The sequence below is a fragment of the Capricornis sumatraensis genome, chromosome 6 (genome assembly GCF_032405125.1).
Source record: "Capricornis sumatraensis isolate serow.1 chromosome 6, serow.2, whole genome shotgun sequence".
NCBI classification, from domain to species: Eukaryota; Metazoa; Chordata; class Mammalia; order Artiodactyla; family Bovidae; genus Capricornis; species Capricornis sumatraensis.
In genome coordinates this window covers 78565287-78591170 of record NC_091074.1, presented here as the reverse complement: position 1 = coordinate 78591170, position 25884 = coordinate 78565287, and the positions used below count along the sequence as shown (strand labels likewise).

The 25884-nt window shown below is 56.4% G+C and overlaps 2 protein-coding genes across 2 annotated transcripts; both read left to right on the top strand.

Annotated features, from left to right (window-relative positions):
* Positions 1 to 9: 9 nt before the first annotated feature.
* On the top strand, positions 10 to 15477 carry HR (HR lysine demethylase and nuclear receptor corepressor). The gene is made up of 19 exons (XM_068974310.1): positions 10 to 45; positions 1342 to 1992; positions 2806 to 3586; positions 4823 to 4973; positions 5053 to 5240; positions 7198 to 7362; positions 8227 to 8316; positions 8495 to 8610; positions 9657 to 9738; positions 10292 to 10455; positions 10572 to 10826; positions 11156 to 11321; positions 11527 to 11596; positions 11777 to 11907; positions 12030 to 12149; positions 12247 to 12362; positions 14185 to 14349; positions 14759 to 14887; positions 15027 to 15477. Exons 2-19 carry the CDS (start codon positions 1381 to 1383, stop codon positions 15087 to 15089), a joined length of 3564 nt encoding a protein of 1187 aa, XP_068830411.1. The 5' UTR covers positions 10 to 45; positions 1342 to 1380; the 3' UTR covers positions 15090 to 15477.
* Positions 15478 to 21690: 6213 nt separating this feature from the next.
* Positions 21691 to 24176, top strand: NUDT18 (nudix hydrolase 18). Its single transcript, XM_068974550.1, has 3 exons — positions 21691 to 21852; positions 22765 to 22978; positions 23347 to 24176. Exons 1-3 carry the CDS (start codon positions 21691 to 21693, stop codon positions 23940 to 23942), a joined length of 972 nt encoding a protein of 323 aa, XP_068830651.1. The 3' UTR covers positions 23943 to 24176.
* The last annotated feature ends 1708 nt before the right edge of the window (positions 24177 to 25884 follow it).

Here is a 25884-nt window from a genome sequence, read left to right as displayed (position 1 = left end):
CCACGACCGCCGCCGCCCGCGCCGCGCCGGGCCCGTGAAGCCCAGGTAAGCGCAGAGACGGGCGCCAGACCCGCGCCTTCTGCGGACGCCCATAGCCGGGCATTTCCGAACCGAGCCGGCTACAGAGGACGCCCATAGCCCTGCATTTCCTAACCGAGCCGGCCACAAGCAGGGAGTGAGCTCTGCTTGCTCCTCTGGGCTGGGCCACACACCTCTGAAAGTTAGGATGCCCGACAGGGCTGAACTGTGTCAGAGCAGTGGCCCCAGAAAACCCAAGCGCCCTATGTCACGGCTCTCCTGGGTTCCCTCGCCTCCTTCCTGGGGCTTCCCCTACTGGGCCATGCCGCCTTGCTGGGAGAGTGCAGCAGCTCCGGTACCACCTGTCATCCTGGTCCTTTGCACGCACGTTCAATTTTCCCTCCTTTGCCTCTCTCTGGGGCCCAGCCTGCTTTCCCCGCCTCCTTCCCTCCCCCCGGCCAGGCTGCAGTTACCAGCGTCCACAGCCGCCCTTGCACTGCAGGCTAGACTGGGGTATATAGACCCATCTGGCCTGAGGCCTCTAACTCCCCTTTCCCAGACTGGCTCACTCCTTCCCTTGGGGCAGCGATGGGGACCCCAGCCCCCAGCAGTTGTCCTGGGCTCTGCCTCAGGAGCTAAGAAACTGTAAAGCACCGCTAAGAGGCTGCTTCTGTGTAGAGACGGATTCGGGCCAGCAGCCCTGTTCTTCCCGATGACTCCAGCCTGCCCTGCCTGCACTGCCCACCCACACAAGCCCAGGTGGGGCTCGGGGTGGCCTGGCAGCACCCCAGGAAACAAAGATGCAGTGTAGGAAGAGGCTTCCGAAACTGTGCATCTCCCAACCGTGTTTGACACAAGGGCACACCGAGGCCCAGAGGAGTGAACTGACTTGCCCGAGGTCACACAGCAGGGGACTGGATCAGGGCCAGGATCCAACCTTCTTGTCTCCCAGGGCAGCACCTTCTACAGAGCTCATCTTTTGGGTTCTCACCCTCTGTCCTTCCCCATGGCTCATGACCAGTTCCAGGCTCAGCGAGGCCAGGACATGTCATCCTAGAAATGGTAGTCTCTGACAAGGGGCTCTGGCCCAGGTGGGCTGTCAGGTCCCAGGCACTTGGGGGAAAGGGTAACCTCCCCACTACTGGGGCATCCCACCCAGGCAGGTCCTTCGAGTCTCATGTGGGCAGGTAGCATGGAACCTAGCTGTAGGTTGGCACTTGCCTTACTGGTTTGGGGTGCCTTGGTGCTGCAAGGGCGGTGCCAGGAACTGGGGTGCTTGAAGCATGTTTCTAAGCAACTCATGCCGTCATGGTTCTGCTCCAGGGACCCCCTCTGGGAGAGCCCCATGAGGGCAGGAGAGTGATGGAGGGTCCGCCCAGCTTCCTGAAGGACAGCCCAGCCTGGGAGAAGACAGCCCCTGAGAATGGGATCGCAGGACGGGATCTAGACACCCCACCACGAGATGGCCTGCGCCCTGCGGCACTGTGCCTGGGAGAGCCTGCTCCCTTCTGGAGGGGTGTCCTGAGCACCCCAGGCTCCTGGCTGCCCCCTGGCTTCCCGCAGAGCCCCAAGGACACGCTCCCTCTGGTGGAAGGTGAAGGTCCCCGGAATGGAGAGAGGAAGGCTGGCTGGCCAAGCAGCAAGGATGGGCTGCGCTGGAAGGAGGCGATGCTTACCCATCCACTGGCATTCTGTGGCTCACCGTGCCCGCCTCGCTACAGCCCCCTGGTTCCTGAGCGTAATGGTGGCCATCCCAAGAGTGACCCTGTGGCCTTCCGACCCTTGCACTGCCCCTTCCTTCTGGAGACCAAGATCCTGGAGCGAGCTCCCTTCTGGATGCCCACCTGCTTGCCACCCTACCTAGTGTCCAGCCTGCCCCCAGAGCATCCATGTGACTGGCCCTTGGCCCCACACCCCTGGGTGTACTCCGGGGGCCAGCCCAAAGTGCCCTCCGCCTTCAGCTTAGGCAGCAAGGTGAGTGTTGGAGCAGAGAGGGTACCTGGGGCTGAGGCCACACATGGGAGCTCAGCAGGCCCCGGGGGCAACACTGGCAGGGCCAGACCACTCTGCCAATCCATTCTGATGAAAAGATAAGGTGGTACCCAGGTTGGGGAGGAGGCTATCAGCTCAGACAGAGTCAACACCAAGCAATTCCTTTTCTGGGCATAGCCTTCTCATTAGGTGATGTTTACCCATTCGCTGGCATTCTGCCTGCCTCGCTACAGCCCCCTGATTCCTGAGCATAAGGGTGGCCATCCCAAGAGTGACCCTGTGGCCTTTGGGCCATTTCAGGAATTGACTCACCCATTGTCCACCCAGAAGGAGACCCTGGGAACTGGGGCCTCAGAATGTGTGGTCTTCTTCTGGGAGGAGGGGCAGACAAGGTCCTCTGGGATGTGCTGGTGGTCCTATGGCCTGTACCTATGGCACCTCTCCTCCAAGTGGCCTCCAGGGTCATCTCGGGGATGAGATGTAAAATATTTTGAATCCAGTATGGTACAGGGTATCACACCATTTGAATAGATCCTGAAAGCCCTTTGACTGTGTGTGGCATTAACCCTTTAGTTGCTGGATTATGGGGAGACCTGAGAAATCCTGGGGAAGGATCTGGGATATCCAAGGCTATGAGGCTGTGCAGCAGGCATTTAGAGATCCAGTGCCTATTTACCAGTAGATTCTTCTGTATTTTCACAACTCTTAAAGCCACACAGGCACACACCCGTTCTTGTCCTTTTAAGCACTGGGAAGCAAAGTCAGCACTAGCTTAATCCCTTCTCCTCTCTTTAGGGCTTTTACCACAAGGATCCAAGCATACTCAGGCTGGCAAAGGACCCATTGGCAACTGTGGAACCTGGGCTGCTGGGCTCAGCCCCTGGTGGGCATCTCCAGAGAACTGGGGAGGTGGAACACCCTTCTCTCCACCAGAGGGATGGAGAGACAGGAGTTGGCAGGCATCCGAACCTTTGTCCCCTTCTCCTGGGACATCCAGACACTGTGGCCCGGACCCCGTGGCCCACTTGTTCCCCAGGCCTGGTTCATACTCTTGGCAATATTTGGGCTGTCCCTGGAGGTGGGAGCCTTGGGTACCAGCTGGGGCCATCAGCCACAACAAGGTGCCCATCTCCTGGACCTCATACCACCCAGGCAGGCTATTGCTCATCTCACCCACCAGCTAGAGATGACCCTTGTGGGCAGTGCCAGGAGGACCTGGAGGGGGCCACCAGTGAGCCCAGTGAATCCAGCGAGGAAGCCTATAAGACCCCCGGTCCCAGGGCCTGCCCGCCCAGCCATCACACCAAGCTGAAGAAGACGTGGCTCACTCGACACTCTGAGCAGTTTGGGTACCCAGACAGCTGCCCTGGGGAGGAGGAGAGCCCGGCAGCCCAGCTGCCAGCCCGCAAGAGGTCAAGCAGCCCCGAGGTCCAGGGAACAGCGAGCAGCCCAGCTGCCAAGCGCCCAACCGGTCCTTTCCCGGGCAGTGTGGGTCAGGGGGCCAGAGGCCGGCAGGAAGTGCTGGACTCATTATTTGGGAACAAGGTGGAGAAAGAACACCGTGATGAACACAGAGGTAAGGGGACTGAGATGGGGTGGAAACGGGGGCTGCTGGGGGTCCTACTTGGGAGGGCACCACTGGGACAGGGGCTTTCCAGGGAGGTGGGGTCAGTATACCTTTATAAGTGGGTTACATCCAGCTGCCCCATTGTCCACCTCAATGGGGTAGTTCACTGAGTCCCTTAGCATCTACAAGCCAGAGCCTTCCAGCAAGTGGCTCCTATTTTCCTGTGCCTCCTCCCAAGTCATGGCATACTAGTGAGAATATAATGACAGGGTTCAGTGCGTGGAGTCAAAGGACCTGGGTCCTGACTTGACTGATTAGGTGCTGTGTGACCTTGGGCTAGTTACTTCACCTCTCTGGACTTCAGTTTCTTCATCTATAAAATGGGGATAAAGACAGCACCTACCTCGTAAAGACTGCTGCAGAGATGAAACCATATCATTCACATGAAGGACACTAAGTAAGCACCCAGTGAACAGGCATCTCTGTGATTATCTGGGCCACAAACCCCATTGGAGAATTGGCTCTCCTGAAGGACCCCTTGTCCTGCCCCAGGAACAAATGACAAATCTCTGGGCCAGCTGGATCATGGAAAGTCAGTGTGAACATTGCTGGTGTTAGGACTTGGGCACGACTTGGACCCCTGTGTCACGCGGTGCCCTTCACAGAGGCTGGCACTGCCGACCCAGCCTCGGTTCCTCAGGACCGCCTCAGTTTCTCGGCCTCCTGGAAGCTGGGCCTGGATCAGGACTCTTTCGCTGGCCTTGCACCCCTGCGCCTGGCACGGGTCTTTCTGCACTCTCCCAGGCCTCTGCCTGCAGTGGGAAGCTCTTGGCTCCTCCACCGCCTTCTTGGGTTACTGCACCTGTGGCCTGTGTTGAAACTCTGCGGCCTTCTCACCTTCCAGCGCCCTCCATCCACGTTGGGATTGCCTCTTCACGCTGTCACACAGCCAGTGGCATCACTGAGCCTGAGGCAAAGCCATCCCAAGTCTACACCAACTGTATCTAGAGCCCCAGCTACCCTAGTATCGTAGAGCCCACCTCGTGGCCCATCAGTCCGTGTCAGGGCTCAGCTCTTTTGAAGTTTTTGGAGGCCTGCTTCTCTTGTTCCGAATCCGGCCTCATAGGCCTGGGCCTAGGAGCTGCGCTGGCCCCACGTGGGGGCGGGCTGGGTGCTAAGGCAGGGCCTGGGGCTCACCAAAGCCCAGGAGGCCCAGATGCCCGACCTGCTGCCATATCTCCTCAGGACCCCGGGACGACAGGGCCAGCCTGCAGGCCCCAGGGCCCCAGGATACACCTGGCGTGCCTCCTGTGGCAGGCATCACTCAGTGCCAAGGCTGTGCCCAGGCAGCTGGCGAGACGGGAGGGCCTGCCCACTACTCCCAGCCACTGTCCAGGTGAGCCTGTTGCCCCTGGCTGGCCTCAGCACCCTCCCAGTGGGGGCTCCCCGCTCACTTGCCTCCACCCTGTCTCCAGATTGCCGCTGGGAGGGGAGCAGCCACAGGAGGAGGACTCGGCAGCCAGCTCCGAGGAGGGAGGAGGGTCTGGCCCGGAGGCTGGGCTCAGCGTGGGCCTCGCCAAGCACCTGCTCAGCGCACTGGGAGACCGACTGTGCCGTGTTCTGAGAAGGGAGCGGGAGGCCCTGGTCTGGGCGCACCAGGAAGGTGAGTGCACCCATGGGGCATTCACGCTGCGAGGGCCTGATCCTGTGGCCAGTGCTTTCTCATGGGACCTCCTTCCCTGCCCGTACTGCCTGCCCATCCTGCCTCCAGCTCAGCTCAGGAGCTCCTGCCTTGCTGTGCCCATATTTCCAGCTCAGGCTCTGAGTCAACTTGTATTCGGAAGTTTCTGGCCTGGGCGGAGGATGTCGGGAAGGTGTAAAACCTGGTCTGGCCCGACGCTTCTAGAGCTTTGGGCTTGCTAGGGAAACAAGATTGAATGCCAAGTGTTTGTAAGAGCTCCAGGAGGTGGCGGGGGAGCTCCCTGTGGCTTTGCACGGGAGGGAAGGCTTCCGGGGCGGCCAACTGTCAGGCCCTGGGAGGCTGGTAGGATTGGGGCCAAGGTTAGAGGTCAACAGAGTGCAGCGAGGTGTTCAGCTAGTGCCTCTGGCTCCAGCCTCTCCCTCCTGTTTGTTGTTGTTTGGTCACCAAATCATGTCTGACTCTTTGCGACCCCATGAACCACAGCACGCCAGGCTTCCCTGTCCTTCACCATCTTCCGAGTTTGCTCAGACTTATGTCCATTGAATCAGTGACGCCATCCAACCAGCTCATCCTCTGTCGCCCCTTCTCCTGCCCTCAGTCTTTCCCAGCATCAGGGTCTTTTCCAGGCTCCCTTCCATGGGATCCTGGAAAAGACACACCCTTGGCCTTGTTACTCCCTGGATGAGGCCCATAGGTGGTTCCCTCTTTTTTTAATTTTGTATTGGGGTATAGCCAAGTAACAATGTTGTGATAGTTTCAGGTGGACAGCAATGGGACTCAGCCGCACATATATATGTATCCACTCTCCCTCAACCTTCCCTCCCATCCAGGCAGTGGTGGCTCCCTCCTATCCTAGAAAGTCCAGCCCCTTCCCCTCTCACAGCCAGCTCCTGTCCACCCTACCACTCCCTCCGTCCGGATTCCCGGCACACCGCATCACTGTCTGCACAGCTCACTTGAGCTTGTCTGCTCCCTCAGGCCTTGGCACCTCAGATCCCTCGTCTGGAATGCCCTTCTCCTCCCTTCCTACCTGGTGAATGAAAACTTACTCATCACTTGGGGCCCGTTTGGGCAACTGTCCCCACCCTCACGCTTCCGTCCCACTCATAATCTAGCAGCCACCCCGTGATGCCATGATCACTGCCGTGTTTGTGGGCTCATCTCTCGCCTTGTGATGTGAGTGCTGGGAGGGCAAGCACCAGGTTCTGACCAGCTTTGAACTACCAGCACCCAGTCCGAGATGGGACAAGTGTGTGTCTAATGAGTAAATGAACGTGTGCTCACCAGCGACCTCCCACCTGCCAGCAAGTGCTTAGTCTGAAACTCTGGGTGAGAGAGGGAGTAAGGTTTCCTCTTCTGAGATACAGAGGAGTCCCTGAGGAAACGGTCTTCCCAGGTGGCACTCGTGGTAAAGAACCTGCCTGCCAATGCAGGAGATGGAGTAGATGCAGGTTCAGTCCCTGGGTTGGGAAGATTCCCTGGAGGAGGGCATGGCAACCCACTCCAGTATCCTTGCCAACCCACTCCAGAATCCCATGGACAGAGGAGCCTGGTGGGCTACAGTCCATGGGGTCGCAAAGAGTCAGACATGACTGAGTGACTTAGCACGCATGCCCCTGAGAAGACCCCACTGCCCTGGAGGATGAGGGATGAAAGTTTGTATTGGGTGGATCTGGAAGCCCTGGGACAGGCATTGGAGGGGCATACTGACTGAGCTGTCCTGGGTGGGTTGGTTGCAGATGGTGATGTGGTAGAGGGGCTGTTGAGTGATCCAGGGTGACTGCAAGAGGCCTGTCTCCCTTTTGGGGTAACCCCTCAGTGAAAACTGCCCCTGTCTGTGCATCCCTCCCACATGAGGTCCCCAAAGGGGCCACTGGCTTGAGGCCCCTCTGACCCTGTTCTCTCCTGTGGTTAGCAGGCCAGGCACCAGTCGGGACTGAGGACGCCCCAAGCCTTCCACGCTGCTGCAGCCACTGCCACCACGGACTGTTCAATACCCACTGGCGATGCCCTCGCTGCAGCCACCGGCTGTGTGTGGCCTGTGGTCGCATGGCAGGTGCTGGGAGGACCAGGGAGAAAGCAGGTAGGAAAGGAGCTGGGGGCCTCGGAAGGGCTGCTTTAAAGTTCATGGTCAGGGACTTCCCTGGTGGTCCAGTGGTTAAGACTCTGCATCCACTACAGGGAGCATGGGTTCAATCCCCAGTCAGGGAACTAAAATTCTACATGCCCCAAGGCATGGGCCAAAAAAAAAAAAAAAAAAGAGTTCAAGGCCATTTCTTGGCTGAGTCTCCCCAAGAGTCTCCCTCCCCAGCCTGCTCAGTGCCCCCTGGGCCGGACAGTTTCCTCTCCAGATCAGAGGGCCATGCCTGTGTTCTAGCCCACCCTTGAAAGAAGTCACATGCCTACTCTCTGTCCCTCACTTTGCTCAGCTTGTACCTTTTTAAACCTCACAACACTGAGGGGTGGATATTATTGCCTCCATTTTCCAGATAGGAAGAAAAACTCACGTTAAGTGACTTGCCCAAGGTCACACAACAAGTAAGTGTTAGGTCCAGGATTTAAAGTCAGGTCTTCTGATTCCAAGTCCTGCTGTCTTCATGGTTCTCAGCTTTCTCTCCCTTGGCTCAACTCGGCCACCTCAACACTTGAAGTTTCCCAGTGTTCCAACAGACATGGCCAAAAAGAGTTCCAGGGTCAGAAACCTTTCGGAACACCGTATTCTACACGATCATCTTGCAATGCACTCAGCATATTAAAGGCTCTGTGTTCTGCAAGCAGAGGACCTTATGTCACTATGGAACCCAAGTTTCCCAGAAGGCCCGTGTTTTGTAGATTGTCTAGGTCCCCGATTGAAATATCACGCCCTTGCCCTTCTTCCCTGACCTTACCTTAACCTGAGGTTACCTTGATTTCCTGACCCACAGCTTCTGCCTTCCCACCCCAACAGGCTCTCAGGGACAGTCCACAGAGAAGTGTGGCCAGGAAGCTGGGCACAGTGCCGGTTCCCTGATGCTCACCCAGTTTGTCTCCAGTCAGGGTGAGCTCTCTTGGAGGGGCAGGGTGGACAGAGGGTGGGTCCAGGGGGAGACCAGCTTCCTGTGTGGATGTCCCTCAGCGCTATCCCATGTCTTCCTGGTGAGTGAGGCCAAGCAGTGCAGGAGTGGCCCCCTGTCTGCCGTCACTGGCAAGTCCCATCTCCCCTCTACCCCTTACAGCTTTGGCAGAATTAAGCGCTGCAATGCACCAGGTCTGGGTCAAGTTTGACATCCGGGGGCACTGCCCCTGCCAAGCTGATGCCCGAGTGTGGACTGCTGGGGATGGAAGCCTGCAGGTAAGAAAGCAGGGCATGGGATAGGGCGCTACCCTGTGGGGCCCAGGATAAGGCAGTGTGTCTTCAAATCTCTGACCTCGGCAGGGTTTGGTCCTTCAGTGGGAATGAAGAGGGACGTGGAAGCTGGGTGAAGTTGGGACACTTCTCTTCTTCCCCTGGGGACCAGGATCCCTGGAGTGAGCTCGAGCATCTGCCCCCACCCAGGCCCCAGAAGTCCTCACTCTGCCTGCCGGGAGCTCCCACCTTCTTTGTGCGTGTTCTTGGTATAACTGCCAGCATTTCTTCTTTCCGCTTGGGAGAGCGCGCCTGCAGGCAGAGTGTGCGCCCGTCTTCTCAGTATGCGCATGCGTATTCACCTGTTTCAGTTGTGTCCGTCCGTGGACTGTATAGCCTGCCACGCTCCTCTGTCCATGGGATTCTCCAGGCAAGATTACTGGAGTGGGTTGCCACCCTCCTCCAAGGGATCTTCCTGACCCTGGGATCGAACCCACGTCTCTTATGTCTCCTGCATTGATTCAGATGGGTTCTTTACCACCAGAGCCACCGTAGGAAGTCCTCTTCTTAGTATTCCCCACACCTAATACAGAGCAGGTGCTCAATATGCATTTCACAGTTTTTTTTTTTTATGAAGTTCATGTACTTAACTATAAAAGTCATATATTCAATAAATAGTTTAGAGAATGGTTTTTGTGTGTTAGATACTGTATACATTCCAGCTGTGGAAAATGTGGAAAATATAGATAAGAAAACAGCAATGGCTTATAATGTCACCATTGTCGTTTTGACATATTTCTTTCCATTCATTTGCCTCCATGTTTATTCCAGCCTCTTTTACATAGACTTTAGGTCCGGCTGCACGCATGAGTCCATGGGCAACTTTTCTCCACCTAATGCTCTATCATATGACATTTTGCTCCTTGTAAACACCATTTTAGGACTTACAGGGGTCCACTGTGAATACTTGGGGGTTGAATTGGATTGAGCTGCATTTGCCATTTTTACATCTCTGATTGGATTGGGGGGGCGGTGGTGACTGGGTTTAACAGAAGGAGCCGACGGAGAAAACTCCCCCAACTCCACAACCTTCCTGCAATGGGGATACCAACAGGACCAAGGACATTAAAGAGGGTGAGCAGCCCCCTGCCCCTCACTCAGACTGTGTGGGGGAAGCTGAGTCAGGTTGGAATCCCTAGGAGAGATTGGAATTGCTTTAGCCATCCATACCCCCATCACCATTTCTCTCCTCAAGTCATCCTAAAGAAAGTGTAGTGTGTGTGTGTGTGTGTGTGTGTGTGTGAAGTCAGTTCAGTCGTGTCTGACTCTTTGAGACCCCATGGACTGTAGCCCACCAGGCCCCTCTGTCCATGGGATTCTCCAGGCAAGAATACTGGAGTGGGGTGCCATGCCTTCCTCCATCTAAAGAAAATCAATCTCAGTAAAATCTAGGACAAGACTTCTAGCTCTTTTCTGTCCAGACCCCTGATCTGAGTCCCTCGTTTGGAGAGGCCCTAGAGACCCTGCCAGGAAGGCTGGTGGGAGGTGAGTGCATCTAGGGCAGAGTTGAGATGGGCAAGGCCAGCGAAGGCTGAACAGGCATAGCCAGGAGATGAGGAAAGCACGTGTGTGGGCAATGGAACCTCTACAGAAAGGTGAAGCCCCGCACCCCTCTCCTCCTTCACAGAGACCCCAGACTCCACAGAGACCCCGGCAGAAGACCGTGCCAGCCGAGGGCCCCTGCCTTGTCCCTCTCTGTGTGAACTGCTTGCCTCCACTGCTGTCAAACTCTGCCTGGGGCATGAACGGATACACATGGCCTTTGCCCCTGTCACTCCGGCCCTGCCCAGCGTGAGCAAGGGCGTAAAGGGAGGCCTGGGGGCCTGGGACCCAAGCTGGGCTACCCTCCCCTGTAGGCTCAGGTGGGTCCTAAGTACTCCCTCCCCTCTGTCCCTCCCTCCCCGCAGGACGACCGCATCACCAACATCCTGGACAGCATCATTGCGCAGGTCGTGGAGCGGAAGATCCAGGAAAAAGCCCTGGGGCCGGGGCTGCGGGCAGGGCCGGGAATGCGGGCCGGGCCGGGCCTGCGCAAGGGCCTGGGCCTGCCCCTCTCCCCCGTTCGGCCCCGGCTGCCTCCCCCTGGAGCTCTGCTGTGGCTGCAGGAGCCCAGGCCTCAGCGAGGCTTCCACCTCTTCCAGGAGCACTGGAGGCAGGGCCAGGTGAGGCTCCCAGCTCCCACGGCCTTGCCTGAGAGGCCTGAGGGAGGCTTCCTGGCTCTTTGGCCCCGCAATCCTCAGTGCTCTGTGCTTGCTTTGAGGGGTTACCCTAGTCAGGGGGGCTGTGATGGTGTCTGGGTTGAGTCTGTTGGGCATGACCACCCTCCTCCGAATACACACAGGGCCTTTGATCTTGAGGCAACCTGGTCAGTCACTCAGAGGGAACAAGGCTGGTCCCCATGCCGTTCTGGTGCCTGACAACATGCTACAGTCTGGCCCCACTGGGTACCCGCTCCATTCTCCCCATGTTCCCCTTTCTTTTCCCACTGCAGCCTGTGCTGGTGTCAGGAATTCAGAGGACACTTCAGGGCCACCTTTGGGGGTCAGAAGCTCTCGGGGCGCTCAGAGGCGAGGTGCAGGCACTGACCCCCCTTGGGCCTCCCCAGCCCACCAGCCTGGGCAGCGCAACATTCTGGGAGGGATTCTCCCGGCCTGAGAGTGAGTATCCCAGATGAGGAAGAGGCGGGAGCCTGAGCCTGGGGTGTGGCAGTGGGCAAGGCCGTGGAGTCTCAGAGTGGACCTGGGGGAGGCTAGAAGCAGAGCCCCCTGCAGAAACTAGACTCTTATCACCACCATGGGAGCAGGGCCCTCTGGGCCCATGAGGTTTCTCCCTGAGCCAACAGCTATTCTGTCTCCTTGCTAGGTCGCCCGAAGTCAGAAGAGGGCTCGGTGTTCCTACTGCACAGAGCTCTGGGGGACGAGGACACCATCAGGTATGTGGTGCCAAGGGCTGCCCGGGCCTCCCCACATCTCCTGTTTGGACTTCGGATCCTCAGTGCTCTGTGCTTGCCTTAGGAGGGTTACCCTAGTCTCAGGGGCTGTGACAGGGTCCCTGGTGCCTGAGTTGAGTCTGTTGGGTGTGACATTACCCTCCCCCTGCCCCCTCAACACAGGGTAGAGGACCTGGCTGCCAGCCTCCCACTCCCAGAGTACTGTGCCCGCCATGGGAAACTCAACCTGGCTTCCTACCTCCCTCCCGGCCCTGTCCTGAGTCCACTGGAGCCCCAGCTGTGGGCAGCCTATGGTGAGTGTGCACTCCACTCCTGCCCAGTCCCTACCCCTCTAGCTGTCATCCCCAAGAACCCATGAGTCTGTGCCAAGGTCCTGGGGCCTATTCCCAACTAGCCTTTCTCCACCTCCATACAGGTGTGAGCCCACACCGTGGGCACCTGGGGACCAAGAACCTCTGTGTGGAGGTGACCGACCTGGTCAGTGTCCTGGTACATGCTGAAGCCCCCCTGCCTGCCTGGCGCCGGACACAGAAAGGTGCGTCCTCAGCTGGAAGCAGGGTGGGCACGAGCTTCTGAGGCGAAGTGGTGTCTCTGCTGGCCCCGGGTCCTCCTGAGCTGTCTTTCTTTCCCAGATTTCCTCTCAGGCCTGGACGGGGAGGGGCTGTGGTCCCCGGGCAGCCAGGTCAGCACCGTGTGGCATGTGTTCCGGGCACAGGACGCCCAGCGCATCCGCCGCTTTCTCCAGATGGTGAGGAGGGAGCCGGGGACCCCTCCCCTTCCCCTCCCAGCCCCAGGAGCTCTCCCTCTGTGTGTACCCTGTGTGCTCGCTCCCTCGCCTCAGGTGAGATGGACTCGACAGGTGCAGAGGAGGCAGACGGGGCCCTTAGGAGAGGTGTGTGGTGGGGTGCACAGCAAGTCGGGGGTTGAGGCAGGACCTGGTGATGGAGTGAGGCACGAGCTGCCGCCGGCTGGGCCCTGGGTCTATCGTCTTCGTCAGTTGTCACCGGTACCACATTCGATAGGGCTTCCCTGGGGGCTCAGGATGGTAAAGCATCTGCCTGCAGTGCAGGAAACCCAGGGTTCAGTCCCTGGGTCAGGAAGATGCCCTGGAGAAGGGAATGGCAACCCACTCCAGTATTCTTGCCTGGAGAATTACCCGGACAGAGGAGCCTGGCAGGCTACAGTCAATGGGATTGCAAAGAGTCAGACAGGATTGAGTGACTAACCCACACACTTTATGAGGAGGTGCCCTTTGGGGTGCTAGCAAGGAACAGCTGAGGGGGGGCAGCCATAGTAGGCAGAGGGAGAGATGGGACCTAGAGAAGGGGCAGGGAAGGAGAAGAGGAGGGGTTGAGCAGAAGGTGGCCGAGGCCCTGTGGTTCCAAAGTCCAGCGGAGCCCTGATTGTCCTAGGGAAGGGACGCCCACCAAGGGTCACCCCTGCTCAGGCACATGCGCACACACAGACATGCAAGTGTCAGCGTGGCTGTCCATCACCACCCCCCTACCCACACGCGTGGAAAGATGGGTGGACTCACATGGGCTGGAACACACAGAGCGGAGCAGACCACAGTATGCCTTCACACACACATGGCCTTGTCTGGGCTGGGTGTGGCTGGATGTGGGCAGTCCTGAATGGCCAAGCCGATGATTCATGGGGAGGGTCGGAGGGGCATAGCCTCACTGAGAGGCCTGGGAAACACTGCTCAGATTCCAGGTCGGACTTCTTGGCACCTGCCTGGGATTACTCTACAGTCCAGCCTACGGTCCAGCCTGACTCATCAGCCTGGTCTTGGAGGTCTGAACCCTGAGCCCAGGGATAATGGCTGAGGTCCTAACTGAAGGGCTTGGAAGGAGCTGGTGGGCACCTGGAGCACAAGGCTGGGTTCCATGGCCTCCATGAGCCCCTGTCTGCACAAGAAGCTCCCCACTCTGGTTGGAGAGGGGAGGGGTGGTGAAGGCCCCTCAAAGCTTTGCCTGCTTCAGAGGTCTTAGCCTAGACAGTCTAGGTTCATCCACTGAGAGTCAGAACTTCTGATCTGGGATCTTAGGAGAATCTGACGAAAGCTTCAAATTGTCTTCCTAGGGACATATGGCTACCTACTCTCCCACTTTAGCATGCAGTTCAGGATGTCCCAGGACTCCACCAAGTTAAGAGATCCTGGCATAGACGGTTTATGAGTTGCAATTCTGCAGGATGTCTTCCTGGGTTTTGGAGAAAGGAGTACCTTTGGAGGGAGGGAGCAGAGAGCCCAGGGCCAGAGACACAGAGGCTATTCAAGCCATCTATCCCCAGGAAAAGCAGAGATTTGGACCCTCTGCCTCAGACTCTTAATCCTTCCTTCTGATCTTCTTCCAGCCAGATCTCTGCTTTGCTGGCCTAAGCGGCCCCAGGCCCCAGTACCCGGGTCCTGTCCCCGTCACCTCTACATCCTCCCCGACCTGCCCTTCAAGACTCTACAGCTCCTACCTGTGTCTCTGGCCTTTGGGAAGCCCATGCCCCATCTTCCTGCAGCCCTACCCTAGCCTCTCCCCCACTCCACTTGCTCATCCCTCCTTCTCTTCTTTGAGGTGTGCCCCACTGGGGCAGGAAACTTGGAGCCTGGTACCCCTGGCAGGTGCTACCTGGACGCAGGGCTGCGGCGGCGCCTGCGGGAGGAGTGGGGTGTGAGCTGCTGGACCCTGCTGCAGGCCCCCGGAGAAGCCGTGCTGGTCCCCGCGGGGGCTCCCCACCAGGTGCTTCCCCAGCGCGTGCCAGTGGGGGCTCTGCAGAGAGCTCAGAGTATCAGAAGCAGTCTCCAGGCTGTTATACCCTCTGTTCTTCCTGCGAAGCTAGGCAGAACAGGAAGTCACGCCTCCATTGGAGGGAAGAGGAGAATTCTGTGGTCTTGAAGTCATCAAGCTTACTGGGCATCAAGCTTATCCCTCGTTGTCTGCTCTGCCTGCACCATCTCTGGCATCCCCTTGGCCTGCTTTTGGCCACACCCTTTGTGGTGCCCCTTGCTGGATCCAGGGCGTCCGCTCTCTGAGAGCTGGTTGGGTGGGGCTCATTAACCAGAAGTAGAGCTCAGGAATCAGAGGGGCAGGATGCGTCACCCTGAGTCTCCGTTGACCGCCCCCCCGACCTGTCTCCTCCCTGGCACAGGTGCAGGGCCTGGTAAGCACAGTGAGCGTCACTCAGCACTTCATGTCCCCTGAGACCTCTGCCCTCTCTGCTCAGCTCTGCCACCAGGGGCCCAGCCTGCCCACTGACCACCGCCTGCTTTATGCCCAGGTGAGTGGAACACTGGCCAGGAGCCTGGGTGTGCTGCCCAGTTTCGCCATCAAGCAGAGCTGGGTCCAGGGAGGGCCTTCTTGGCAGGGTGAGCCCAGGGGCATGACTGTAAACTCCTTGTCCTCTTTCTTTCTCCTAGATGGACTGGGCTGTGTTCCAAGCAGTGAAGGTGGCTGTGGGAACATTGCAAGAGGCTAAATAGGGGTGGGAGGTCCCAGGTGTCTGGGGTGGAGGTCAGGGGCAGGCATGACTTCAGCAGAGAATGGCACTGGGGAACTTGGGGACTTTGGATCAATTCCGCACTCTGGATACAAACAGGCACCACGTTCCCTGCCCTTGACCTGAGCCCTGATGCCAACAACCACAGTGCCACTGAAGCTTACACCTGCCCTTTGCATACTGGCACTTGCTCTGTCCCTAAGCCCTTCTCCAAGGTATCAGACCCAGACTGGGGGGTGACTGTCCCCTAACCCCTGCCCCCAACCCAGCAGACAAACAGCCCTTCCCTGGGGGACCTCAGGCATCATTCTGGCTTAAGTGACACCTTCTGTTGCTGCTTCACCTCCTGCTGTCTCCTGTGCCTGAGCTCTGCTCATACCACCCACATCCTCCTGGGCTCCCAGAGGCCCTTCTCCCTGCAGGTGTGCTAGACAAGGGGTCACTGACATCCCGCCTTCCTGCCACAGAGCTGTGAAGTGTGGGGAGGGGACGGCCTCAGGTCACCATCTAGGCTTGGCCGGAGGGCGCGATAGATATGGGTGAGGCCCCATCCCTGCTCCCTCCTCTGCCTCCTTCCTTCGGGATTTCCATTAAAGGCTGTTGTTCTGTGAATGCTGCCTTGTGGTTGGCCCTGCTCCTGCAGGCCATGTGGACAGGGAGGGAGGGGGACACCTGGAACTGGAGCAGGGTGGAAGGGGGCTGAAGCAGGGACCTCAGACACCCCTGCCTGCTCCTCTTAGGGTGGGGGAGGGCGCTGTGCCCCTCCCTCCCACAGAGGAGCAAAGGGGGGCTGACCCTGAGGATGCTCCTGACAGCAGGCAAGGCGGAGGTCTCGGTCACAGCAGCATGGCATCTCCCTGTGTGACACTAGAGCCCCAGAAGCCCTAACTCACCTTGCAAACTTCAGGCCAAACATCTCTCCTGTCTGAACTGGAGCTCTGGGAGTCTGGCCCCAGAAAGCCCCTGACCAGCCTTTTGCCGTCGGTGCCCATGGCCAGCCCCATGCCCACTGGCTGGTGCTGGAGACAGTTGACAGTCCCTCCCCACCCCTAGGGCCCTCTGGTGTGGCTCCACCCCTCCCCTCTTCCTTGTATTTCTCACCCCCAACACGCTCTGACTCTTGTTACAATTGTTCCTGCGGTGGTTCTGGGAATGTTATTTTTTTTATGAAATAAAATTTTTTATTATAAATTTAATATACTTTCAGAACTTTTAGAAAATAAGAAAAACCTGTATACTATTTATCTCCACTCACCTTCAATCCAACCACTCTTATGTTGGTGTATTTCCTTTAGTTTTATTTTCTCCAGGGATCTGTTTTACACATGGTTGAATTGGGGGTGTTTTGCATTAAGTTTCTTTCTTTTACACTGATCATCATTTTCTGGGTTGCTCTCTAACCTTTATTTTAAGAAAGTGTTAGTTGCCCAGTCGTGTCCGACTCTTTGCCATCCTATGGACTGTAGTCCACAGGCTCCTCTGTCCATAGGATTCTCCAAGCAAGAATACTGGAGTGAGTTGCCATTCCCTTCTCCAGCAGATCTTTCTGACCCAGGGATCAAACCCCAGTCTCCTGCATTGCTTCCATATTTTTTACCATTGAGCCACCAGGGAAGCCAATTTATTTTAAATGGTCACTTATATTGTTTTAGGCTTGGCAGTGATTTACATAAACATCACCCATTTTTCCAAATAATTCAATTTCTTCTCTGTATGCAAGGCTAGGCTATTTTCATTTTTTTTTCCTGGGATAGGCAAAGAAGAGAAAATTAAGGAACTACTGCCTTTGACGTGTCAGTGTTTTAACTGATCTCATTGAAACTCTTTATCATAACTTTGGGGTCGATATTATTTAATTCTGTTTTACAGAAGAGGAAAGAGGGAGGCCGGGGTTAAGTCACACCCAAGGTCACACAGCATCACCCAAGGTCACACAGCAGTTTTACTGGCAGCACTGGGGCTGGAGCCAGGTTTCCTGACTCGAGCTACCTCATGGATATCACAGCCTTCACACTTAATGGGCTTTGCAGATGGCCTTGCTGCTGTCTCCTCTGTCCTCTTCCTTCCAATACAGACAGGCACTTCGCAGCTGCTCTTGTTCCAAGTGGCACAGAGTGAGCTGTCCTTACCTATATCTCACCTTGTAATGCTGTGTCCTAATGTCACCCCAGAACCCCCTACATGGGGTCCTTCCTGTGGGAAGACGGGTAAGGCCTCGTGACAGGGCCTCTCCCCTCTCCGGGCCTCTCCCCCTTCCAGTCCTCTCTTGAGGGCATATTGGGTCGGGCTCCTAGGGAACAGAAGGTGGACCAAATGTTCCAGGACTCACCTGGGAATGAAGCCAGTCCAGGTGGGGACTGACCCTGAAACAACCTGGGGCTCTTGGTGGCCCTCTTCCTCAAGGAGGCTCAGTGGGCCACCCCCAGTCCAGCCCTGTCCTTTGGGCCTTTGTTTCTCCCAGCATCCTGTGGTCTACCTGCTCTAGTCCTGCTCACTGGCCCAGATTTCACAACCTCAGAGCTGGAAGTGACATCAGAATGTACATATCCAACTCTGCCTTTCTCTTTTTTCTTATCAAATACATTTTTTAGGCTCTTTTCTGGGCGGGGGGGCTGTATTCTGTGGCTTGTGGGATCTTAGTTCCCCAACAAGGACTGAAGCCAAGCCATAGGCAGTGAAGGTGGTAAGTCTCTTTTTTCTTTTAGACTTTTTATTTTGAAATGATTTGAGGTTTCCAGTTGAGTCACAGAGATACTACAGGAAGTTCCCAGTTAGCTTTCATCTAGCTTCCTCGCGTGGTAACATCTTAAATAACCGTGGTAGTGGTGGTACTAAATTGCTTCAGTCGTGTCCACCTCTTTGCAACCCTACAAATGGTAGCCCGCCAGGCTCCTCTCTAGGCATAATACTGGGGTGGGTTGCCATGTCCTCCTCCAGGGGATCTTCCCAACCCAGGGATCGAACCCTTGTCTCTTAACATCTTCTACATTGGCAGGTGGGTTCTTTACCACTAGCACCACCTGGGAAGCCCATGTAACCAGGGTACAGTGATCAAAATATAAGAAACTGGTACTGATACAACTCTATTAACTAAGCAACAGACTTTATTGGGCTTTCACCAATTTTGTTTGAGGATCCACTCATCTTCCTTACAGGTGGCCTGGAGGGTAGATGTGGCTCCCTCGAGGTCACTTGGGAAGCTAGTGGTAGCGCACAGGTTGAAGTCGGGCCTCCTCCTCCCAGTGCCCTGGGCTGCTGCCCTCCTCACCCTTCCTGCTTTGTCCAGGGCCAGGGCTGCTGCTCCTTTAAAGAACTCTAACTTTATAGACACCCTTCCCCCACCTTGCTTGCCCGGCCCGATTCTGAGGTTGCCTACACTGTCTTTCTGCACACGTGCTCACATGCACATGCTTGTCCATAGGCCCTGAAATGGCTGGTCCAAGCCTGGCTCCTGTGGGCGCTGGAAGCATTGCACCGCAGGGCCAACCAGTTCAGCCACTTCTGTCCACTGGGCTGCATGCGGCCACCCACACAAGCCAGTGCTCTAGCCTCTGTGGGAATGGAGGACGCAGAGCACATTTGATGGAGCCCTACCTTGGTTTCAGGTTCTAGAGGTTTCTATCTCAGCCCCTCTCCCTCCCTCAGCTTTTCCAGTTCTGTCTTAGGGCCTCTCCTGTCTCCTGTCTCCATCTGGTGTGTGCCCTCTGACACCTGGAGACAGTCACTTTCTGTTGTCTTTCTCAGCATCTCGGAAGGCCTGGTAAAGAACCCTCCTGCCGATGCAGGAGACATAAGAGAGGTGGGTTCTGCCCCTGGGTCAGGAAGATCCCCTGCTGGAGGACATGGCAACACACTCCAGTATTCTTATCTGGAGAATCCCATGGACAGAGGAGCCTGGCAGGCTACAGTCCATGGAGTCGCAAAGAGTCAGACATGACTGAAGTGGCTTAGCATGGTACAGCACAACCCCCTCTAGGGCCTTCCACCCATGGGGCCCTTCACTGTTTACAGCTGGTTTTCAAGTTTCTCTCATGTGCTTCCCATCACCGGGGTGATTAGGTCCACTCAACTGGCGAGGAACGCTTTGCCCAGTGATAATGGGGAGAGTGGAGCCGCGGTTTGCCACAGTCTTTGCTCTTCCAGGCAGTTAGGCTGTCTGGTGTTTATCTTAGGCCGCCTCTGAGGCTTTCAGAGCCCTGCCCAGACATGATCTCACTCTCTCTCAAATCATCCCTGGGAGGCAGAAGGGAGTCTGGGATGAATGCTGTCCCCATTTCACAGATGTGAAAATAAAGGTCTAAACACACACAGACATGCATGTGTGCCCGGCAAATATGTGAAAAAGTTGCTTTGCAGTCCTGGGAGCCTGATTTCAGCCCTGTGAATTCAGTTGTTTGGAACGTTTGAGGTCTTGGTTGGGGTGGGGGTGGCAGCGTTCACAACTGCCTCACATGATTGCAGCTCCCCCAGGGATAACCCACAGCTTAATCCAGTGTCCTGCCTCCAGAGACCTTGCAGTCAGTTTGTATTTGAGAAGGGCCTAAGGAGGCTTATCTGGTGTGGCTGGAATTCCCTAGACTAAGGTCTAGTTCATGGTGGCCCTTAGGCACATTTCATAAGTGAGCCTTTGTTTGGTAGGCACAAAGGCTGTGGCCAGGAGAGCCCAGCCTGGAGCATTGCTGGGCTGCTTGGTGGTGGTGACCCATGCTGGACAGTCCAGAGAGTTCCTCTCATGATGGCTCACCTTCCTAGCAGTCCTGGGAAGGAAGAGCTGTTAGCAACTTATTGTAGAAAAAAACAGAGACATCACTTTGCCAACATAGGTCCATATAATCAAATCTATGGTTTTTCCAGTAGTCATGTATGGATGTGTTAGACCATAAAAAAAGCTGAATGCCAAAGAACTGATGCTTTCAAATTGTGGTGTTGGAGGACTTCTGAAAGTCCCTTGGACAGCAAGAAGATCAAACCAGTCAATCCTAAAGGAAATCAACTCTGAATATTTATTGGAAGGACTGATGCTGAAGCTGAAACTCCAATACTTTGGCCACCTGATGTGAAAAGACAACTCACTGGAAAAGACCCTGATTCTAGGAAAGATTGAGGGCAGGAGGAGGGGACGACAGGATGAGATGGTTGGATGGCATCACCAACTCAATGGACATGAGTCTGAGCAAACTCTGGGAGATGGTAAAGGACAGGGAAGCCTAGCGTGCTGTAGTCTGTGTCTCACAAAGAGTTGGACATGACTTAGCAACTGAATGACAACAAGAAAGACAAGGAAACAGGCCCGCAAAACAGACCCACAAACAAGTCCCTGACGCTATTAGGGCACAGAATCAACCAGGGAGCAATGGCTGGGCATCCAACTCCAAGTCCAGTGCTTAGCGCCACCAAGCTACTGTCCCCCAGAAAAGGGGCATGACCAAAGCCAGGAGGAGGGAAAAGGGAGCCCTCACTGGGACTGAGGAGCTCAGACTTGTCTGGTTTCAGCTTTTTCCTTCCTGTCCTGAGAAGAGGTTAAAGGAAGAAGGAAAGGTCAGGCTGGGGGAGAAGAAGGAGCTCCTGAAATCAACCCACACCTTGCTCTCAACAGACCAGAACCCCACCAACGTAGTGGTGGCGGAGCGTGGGGCAGGGGGCGAAGGGGGGGCTGGGGGGGCGGGGGCGGTAATAACAAAGTTGAAGGAGCAGTACCCATCCCCTGAAGGGGAGAGGGCCCGGACCCTGCTTAGGAAATGCGCTGGACTGGAGGCCGGGACAAGGTTGATAACGGCTACGCGCACTGATCTCTGCTCCAAGTTGTGCCTCCCATGGCCAGGCACACCTCCGACCATCCCCACTCTGCCATCTCCCTCCTCTGAGCGCCTGCAGCATCTCATGCCCAAATCAATTTTTTGAACCAATCTTGTAGCACTCGACTTATAAGTCAGCTGGCTTTCCATTATTTGTCTACGTCCACCTTTCCAACTAGATCAGAATCTTCTCCAAGGCAGGAGCTCTTGTCCTCCCTGCCACGTGACAGCCAGTACTTTCTCAGTAGAGAAATAAGGTTATTTGGGAAGTGTCATTTAGGGCAATGCCGAGGTTTGTTTACAAGTGCTGGACACTGGGTCCACGCCGCGGGCCCGGTTACGTCTTCGGGTTTGTGATGTCACCGTCGCTGGCTGCTGCGCCGCTCCGCAGCCTGCGGGCAGGTGACGTCACCGTCGGAACCCGTGCAGACAAGTGCGCGCTGGAGGAATTAGCGATGCTGGCGGCCTGAGATGCCGGGAAAGAGGAGGAACCGATGCAATGGCAGATGCGGTGTGGCGTCCGCACCACCAGGGCTGGGCGCCTAGCCCCATTATGGACTGGCTCCGCCCCCGCCGTGACCTTTGCGCGCCAGCCAATCCGAGCCGGCCGCGGTGACGCTCAGCCTATCAGCGTCCACAACACGCCGGGCGCTTCCGTGTTCGCGAGCGCACCCGACCCGAGTCCTTGGGGGGGGGCGGCGAGGCCGACTGGCCCCACCGTCACCCACGTACATCTCACCCGGCTCGGCAGATCTGCGGTTCCCGGCCCGCCGCCTCTCGGGGGACCTTATGGCTTCGGAAGGCCTGAGAGGGGCGCTGACGGCCGTGCTGGGGGGCCGGGGGCTGCTCGTGCAGAACTATGATTCGGGGCCGGCTGGGGAGCCGCCGGCGCCGGTGCGGCTGCGGAAGAATGTCTGCTACGTGGTGCTGGCCGTGTTCCTCAACGAGCAGGTGAGCGTCCGCCCGTCGGGCCCACCGCCCAGGTCTCTGGGGCTCGCAGCCAGCCCCGGTAGGGAACAAAGGACGTACCGGCAACAGCCACAGCTTCCTGGTGTGTGGCTCTTCTCAGTTTTGCAAAGCACTTTCACACTTAACATCTGAGCCTTGAGCAGCGCAGCCCTGCGATCCTCCCAACGTACAAGGGAGGAAACTGAGGTTCACGAGCCTGTTTAATCCCACCAGGCCTCAGTTCCTGAGAGGAGGCTGTCTTACTCCTCTTCCATTTTCCCCAGAAGCTAGCGCGGTGCCCGCCACGGAGTGGGCTTAAAAACCTGTCCAGTGCTTCAGAGGCCTCCCCTCGGCCCCATGGGCAGTAAGTGCACAATTTTTCCTTACACCCAGGCCTCTGACCCCCTGTTTGATGCTCTGATTGGTGTTGATCCCTGTACATGGTGCGGTAACAACAGTTAGAACGGGTCAGAGCCATAGGTAGGAGTTGTTTGGTGTGAGGGTTTGGGGTGTGTTTCAAAGCCTAAGCAGGCCACACAGTTTATAAACCGTGAGGGGAGGTGAGAGATATACTGTGACTTGTGCAGATGCTAATCAGTGCAGGACGCAGGGCAACCCTCCCTGGAGGCCTAATCTCCAGCCTCTGAAGTAGCTACCAGAATTCTTAACCCCTTTCTGAAATGGAAACCTGAATGCAGGGAAAGATGAACTGCAGAGACCGCTGCAGTCCCCATACCCAGGGCCAGTTCCCTGGAGAACTCAGCAATTTCAGGGTGGCCCCTGGGATGTGGGTATTGAGCGACTATATCTGAGATTGGAGCTGGACCCAGAGCAAGTGAAGGCTGCTGGCTCTGCTGCCCCCCTGGAGCTCCCATCCCAGCTGGGGTGGGTGAGGACCCTCTCTCTCCCCCTCAGGATGAGGTGCTACTGGTCCAGGAGGCCAAGAAGGAGTGCCGTGGGTCGTGGTACCTTCCTGCGGGGCGGATGGAGCCTGGGGAGACCATTGTGGAGGCGCTGCAGCGGGAGGTGAAGGAGGAGGCCGGGCTGCAGTGTGAGCCTCTGACGTTGCTGTCTGTGGAGGAGCGGGGGCCCTCCTGGATCCGCTTCGCATTCCTCACCCGCCCCACAGGTATGGCCCTGCAGGTGGCAGTGTGGGCTGAGGGCAGTAGACACCAGTCCCCTGGCTTGTCCTCAGGTGAGATGAGCCCCTAGTCTGGCTAGGATAACCCTGGCATCTCCAGATTCCAGACTGAACACCTGATCCTGGGCCTCCCCCCTGGGTCACAGCTGGAACCCTGGGTGGCCCTTTATTCTACCAGGGCCACCACTTCATTCAACATAGACTTTTTCTCCCTCCCTGTGCCCTGGAGAAGGAAATGGCAACCCACTCCAGTATTCTTGTTTGGGAAATCCCATGGACAGAGGAGCCTGGTGGGCTACAGTCTGTGGGGTTGCAGAGTTGGACACAACTGAGCACACCCCCTGCATCTCCACCAGGTGGAATTCTCAAGACTCCCAAGGAAGCAGATGCAGAGTCCCTACAGGCTGGCTGGTACCCACGAACCTCACTGCCTACCCCACTGCGGGCCCAGGACATTCTTCATCTGGTCAACCTCGCTGCCCAGTATCGCCAACGAGCCAGGCACCCTCTCCTCCTTCCCCAAGAGCTTCCCTGCAGTCTGGTCTGCCAGCGACTTGTGGCCACCTTCACCAGCGTCCAGACAGTGTGGGTGTTGGCGGGCACAGTGGGGACGCCTCACTTGCCTGTCACCGCCTGTGGCTTCGCTCCCATGGAGCAGAGGGGTGGCATCAAGATGGCCGTCCTGCGGCTGCTCCAGGAGTGTCTGGCTTTGCACCACTTGGCAGTAGAGACCAAGGGGTTGCTTGGACTGCAACACCTGGGCAAAGACCTAACGGATGGCATCTGCATGAACGTGCTGGTCACCGTGGCTTTTCGGAATCCGGGTCTCCAAAACGAGCCCCCAAAGGTTCGGGGTGAGAACTTCTTTTGGTGGAAGGTGGTGGAGGAAGACCTACAAAACCAGCTTTTACAGCGGCTTCGGGACTCATCTGTCGTCCCAATCAACAGATAGGAGGTGGGCGTCAGTGGGCCGGAGCAAGGCTTTCGTGCTTCGGAGGAAGTTTTTGCTTTGGAGCGGGGCAGGGGTGTGGCAGTCAGAGATCTTGCATGAGGACCTGAGCAGTTCTCCTGGCTCCCAGGGGGACTGCCCTCTCTTATCACCACGGAGCAGGTCCCTGCACAGCACCCAAAGGGACAATGCCTTCAGCTGAACAAGGAGTCCAGAGCTCAGGGACTCAGTTGCCCTGAAGTTCCAATGAGGGCAGGACTCCCTAAGGGGACGTGAGGACCTTCGGGACCTGAGGTGGCATCTCCTCATTTTCTGTGCCCTTGCCAAATGCTAGGCACTTAGAACATGGAATGGGTGTGGGGGAGGTCATTCCAAGGGAGAGGGTCCCTGGCTGAGTAAATAAGTGTTACTGACTTTGCATTCCCACCTATATGTTTCTGTGGGTCGGACTTGAGCTGGAAGGGGGAGCTGCTATCAAGAGAAGCTCCTCCACTCATCCCATGGAAACCACACAGGCCTTCCCAGACAGCAGGTGACCGGCTGGCAGACTCCCTTTGTCCACCACAGCTTGGTGCAGGCCTGCTGGGTGGGATGTGGGCACATCCCCTCCAAGGTCTGAGCAGTGAGATGCCCAGAAGCTTCAGGTGGGCGAGGAGCTGTGAGAGCTGCCCGTCTCTTTTCTCCTTGAGTTTCTCTGAGGGATCAGCGTCGCTCCGCCCCCAGGCTCATTCCTGCCTCTGCCCTGGTACAACTCCAGCCCAAAGCCAGACCAAAACCCTCTCTTCATTCCCCTTAGCTCAGCTGAATCATGGTAGGAATTTTTTTTTTTTTTAAAGAACTTTACTGAAGTTTAAGGGAAAACCAAAGGAAATGAAGAAATATGTACTGACTGCTATACATGCATCACTGGATGTACAGTTTTGGTTCTGAGCAGGGAAAATACTTGGCTGGGTTTCCCTCCTGAAGTAACTCCACTCTGACGCTCAAGGACCAGGACAACCTCAGAGGCCCCCTGCTGTGCCTCTCTGGGCTGCCATCTTGTTTTTCTGACCTCTGGAGCTGTGCTAGGAACCCTCTTGTTTCCTCTAAAGACTTCTTCCAAATGAAGGAATCAAACCCTTTTATTCTGGATCCCTTCTCAGTGTCTGAGGGATGCACCAGTCTGTAAGCACACTGGACAGTGACCTTTACTTCCATTATTTAGCCTATTATTAATAGTAGTTTTCAACCCTTCCCTGGTGGTTCAGACAGTAAAGAATCCACTTGCAATGCAGGAAACCTGGATTTGATCCCTGGGTCTGGAAGAGCTCTTGGAGAAGGGAATGGCAACCCACTCTAGTATTCTTGCCTGGAGAATCCCATGGACAGAGGAGCCTGGCGGGCTACAGTCCATCGGGTCAGAAAGAGTCGGACACGACTGAGCACCTAACTCTAGCACTTTCAACCCCAGGTGCCCACTAGGATCACCTGGAGAGCCTTAAAAGAGCAACTGTGGGTGTGCCCTTAGAGATGTGATTAACTGATGGAGGGTGGGACCAGGGCATCGGTATTTTTTTAAAAGCAGCCCAAGTGACTGGAACATGCCAGGAGGTGAAAGCTACTGATTAGCCCTCCCTCTTGCCTTGCCTGGAGGACTCTTGGTGACCTTCCTCCCCAGAGCATCTCCACGCACTCAGGGACTAGATTTTTTTACATATGAGGCCCAGGACTTCCCTGGCATCCACACACAATGCAGGGGGCACAGGTTTCATCGCTGGTCAGGGAACTAGATCCCACACACTGCATAGTGCTGCAAAAAATAAAAATCAGGCCCACTGTTCACCACTAAAGCAGTCATACCTTTCACAACACAAACCCTGCAAAGGAGACTTGTGCACGGATGCCCCAGGTGGCCTATTCCTTAGTGTCTCTGGAGCTGCCGGCTCTCAGCTGTAGGCAGGCCGAG